This window comes from Struthio camelus, chromosome 1, assembly GCF_040807025.1.
Source record: "Struthio camelus isolate bStrCam1 chromosome 1, bStrCam1.hap1, whole genome shotgun sequence".
Classification (NCBI taxonomy): domain Eukaryota; kingdom Metazoa; phylum Chordata; class Aves; order Struthioniformes; family Struthionidae; genus Struthio; species Struthio camelus.
The window spans coordinates 192,746,206-192,749,372 of NC_090942.1; the positions used below are offsets into that span (position 1 = coordinate 192,746,206).

The 3,167-nt window shown below is 37.2% G+C and overlaps 1 protein-coding gene across 1 annotated transcript in view; it reads left to right on the forward strand.

Annotated features, from left to right (window-relative positions):
* Positions 1-1,909, forward strand: part of SETDB2 (SET domain bifurcated histone lysine methyltransferase 2) — a 48,143-nt gene extending 46,234 nt beyond the window's left edge. The window contains exon 25 of the mRNA XM_009678643.2: positions 1,011-1,909. Within this exon, the coding sequence (XP_009676938.2) occupies positions 1,011-1,150 (140 nt within the window). The 3' untranslated portion in view covers positions 1,151-1,909. The remainder of the gene's footprint in view (positions 1-1,010) is intronic.
* The last annotated feature ends 1,258 nt before the right edge of the window (positions 1,910-3,167 follow it).

The window sequence follows — 3,167 nt, forward strand, 5'->3', positions numbered from 1 at the left end:
ACTCTGGTATTCTCATGCATGTTGAGGAAAAACACTTGTTGTTGTTCTACCAGGTCACCAACACCTGCATTTTTCGCTACTAAACAAAGCAATTGCTTCAGTTACAACTTAAAAGTAAGAAAATACTGTTCCTTACTACTTTGGTAATGCTTTCAGATTGTAGCAAGGTATGTTACCAAACTTACTTATTGATTTCAATAGCCTTTTTAACCTCAGGCAAATGAAAGTGGTAAAGATAAGTAGAAACCCAGCTAGGCAGGGCTTTGCAAATACAATAAGGGAAAGAACTTTGTTAACCCATCAGTGTAGTGCCAGTAAGCAGCTTCACAGAAGGCAGGCAGCTATCCAACAGCAAGAACTTAGATGCACTAAGAGAGGTAAGCTGTGTTTTTGAGAATCGAGCTGCTGCATTCAGCTGTCCAACCCATTTCTTTTAGGTTTAAGCATTTTTGTTTTCAAAAGTCAGTCCATTAGGTTTCTAAACTTGCTCCAAATGTCCAATTCAAAGAAATTATTTACATTTATAACATTAAATTATAAACATTAAATTATAAACATTTAAAACACGTTTTTAGCAGAGGAGTCCTCATCCAAATGGATCCTGAAAATGGAACAGTTAAGTCTGTATAAAATAACATTGTGTTAGTAACAAAACTAAGTAACTTCTTATACATTTATTTTGATGGTTCAAATTAAGTCTGTAATATAGCTAGTTTTGAGATTTGGCAGTTAGCGTGATGGAAGACAAATAACAAACAACTAGCTTTACTACCTGCTGTCTTCTTTGAATACTTCAATACTCTGCTCTCCTTCATATATACCACACAGTCCATCTCTTAATGGGAGACCAAAAAGGCAAGGTGTTAGGCTAAGGACTTTGCTTCAGAAAGGTAGAAGTTTTATTACAGTTAAGTGTTGGTAACTTCTGCACCATAGTGTTAATGCATATGTAACATTATAAATTAATAATATGCTTAAGAATTTTTTTATCCCTCCCTTCTTCATCACAGGGACAGAAGAAAAAATTCAGGAACTTCTGGAAACCAGAAAAAAATTGGATAACCAGATTGAGCTACTGCAAGACATAAAAGAAGTTGCCCTCCCTGCCCAGGAGAATACTGCTAGTACATCTAGCACATTGTCTGAATAACCCTAAAGTCTTTCTGTAATGGCATCAATATTCAGAATTTTCTGAGGCTAGAAACCATAGACCACATCTGGTGAGTGTATAAGTGATTTTTTTCAAAGATAGGGACACAAGCAAAAATCAGCTGTTTCACTCTTTTATACCTCACTGTTGCAAAACTTTAAGTTGTCCCTTTATTTTTTACTGTGGATCAATGAGTGTTAGACACTTAATTTAGCTTTTTTAAAGCTGAATGAAGCCCTCCAACCAAGATGGAAATTCTTCCAAGACAAGGGAGCAACAGCTGCCACAGAAGTTTTTTTTAAAGTCACTTCAGTTGGGGCAGCCTTCTTCAGAACAGGCTGAGGGAGCTGCTTCACTCTGTACTTCTAGACAGTGTTGTTTTAAGGATCACAGTGCTGCTTTGGCTTTCCAAAGAAGATAAATTAGCAGAACTTGCACTCAAAGAAACCTTCTGAATTATGAACAGGAGTTTTGTTTTTGATTTCTTCACTGATAATGTTAAGCAAACACCTAGTTCTGCTATAACAGCAGTAGTGAAAGGGTGGTTGCAGGCAGACAGGAATGGCTGGGTACCATGCTCTGCTACCACAGACAATGTAAAATGGTATGAAATAATGGACTGTATTCTCCTTTCTCTGTTAAGAAAGGATCGACTTCCATGTGTTTTGTCTTAAAGGTTACTATATTGAAATTGTTTGAATACAGAAAAACATTCTTTAGCTACAAAAGTGTAAGTTAATAAAATAAAATGTTTTTAAGAAAGTTATGCATTTAGTAATGTTCATTACACATTTTTTTTCCAATCTTACCCTTGCCTTGAACAATAACAAGCAGAGGCAGTACCAAAATGACCTATCATCCTCTTAAATTACATCTCTTATGACAGGTTGTAGCACCATCCTGCAAAAATAGATGTGCTCCATTAGTGACTGGTGCTGTTTCATAATCTGAGCTCATTCTGTGCAGAGTCTCAAGTTGGAGATCAGTAAGCATGGATAACTGAAGTGATAAAAGGTAAATTTCAAAACAAGCCCTGCAGGTATAGAAAGATTAGTTGTGCCCTTATAGCACAAGAGGGTAGTATGTAGAGTGTACACAGGCTATTCTTTCTTATTTACAGTTCAGGCCCTGCTGGCTCCCCAGGACTAGAAATGCAACCAATTTACTCCTGCAGCCAAGGCCCCATTCAGCACTATTCTGCTTAGAAAACTCCCACCTAAAACAAAAGCAAAGCCTGTCACTGAATAAACATGGGTAATGGAGTTCTGTTATCTGGGAACAAAAAAAAGGTGCGAAACTACTGTCACGGGGGGGGGGGGGGGGGGGGGGGGAAGGAGACTTGTGTGATTCAGACCAGTTCTTTTTCCTTTCTTATAGCAGCAGTCTGAATTACTGACAAACTTCAGACCAGTTTAGAGAACAGTTCCATACTTTGCATCTTCCCACCCTCCCCAAATCAGACCTTTAGGCTACAGTTTGCAATCCAAAAAAAAAAAAACACGCTAGATTAAACAACATTATTGAAAACAGATTAGCCTTTTATGACACATTTGGAAGCATTTTTTTTTCCAGAAGATCCCAGAGTGAAAGCTCAGAGCCAAAGTCTTCTAGCCAAGAAATCTTGCCAAAAACCAAAAATTCTAGGCTCTTCAAAACTTAGCAAAGGTGACAGCATCATAACCCAAAGAAGAGTAGAGCTACAGTTAAAAGTTTGAGAGATTTAAGTTAGTTAAGTTTTCTTTAAACTGTTCTACCCTGTGGTTAGTGATGAACACCTTGAAGTGCACAACCACCTTAGTGTTTCAAAAAAAAAAACACACCTATCAATCAGCTTATTCATTAGAAAGAAACCAGATCCAGAGAATACAATCACTGAAGAGGAAGTCAGTTCCTAGAAATCAATCCTTGTTTGCTTCCTGAAACTGGTATTTGTCAAGCACAGTGAGACTTTTTTTTTTTTAAATCAATACAAAAAGCTTGAGATTTTCTTCCAAGTCAGAAGAAGTTTGCTAGTGGA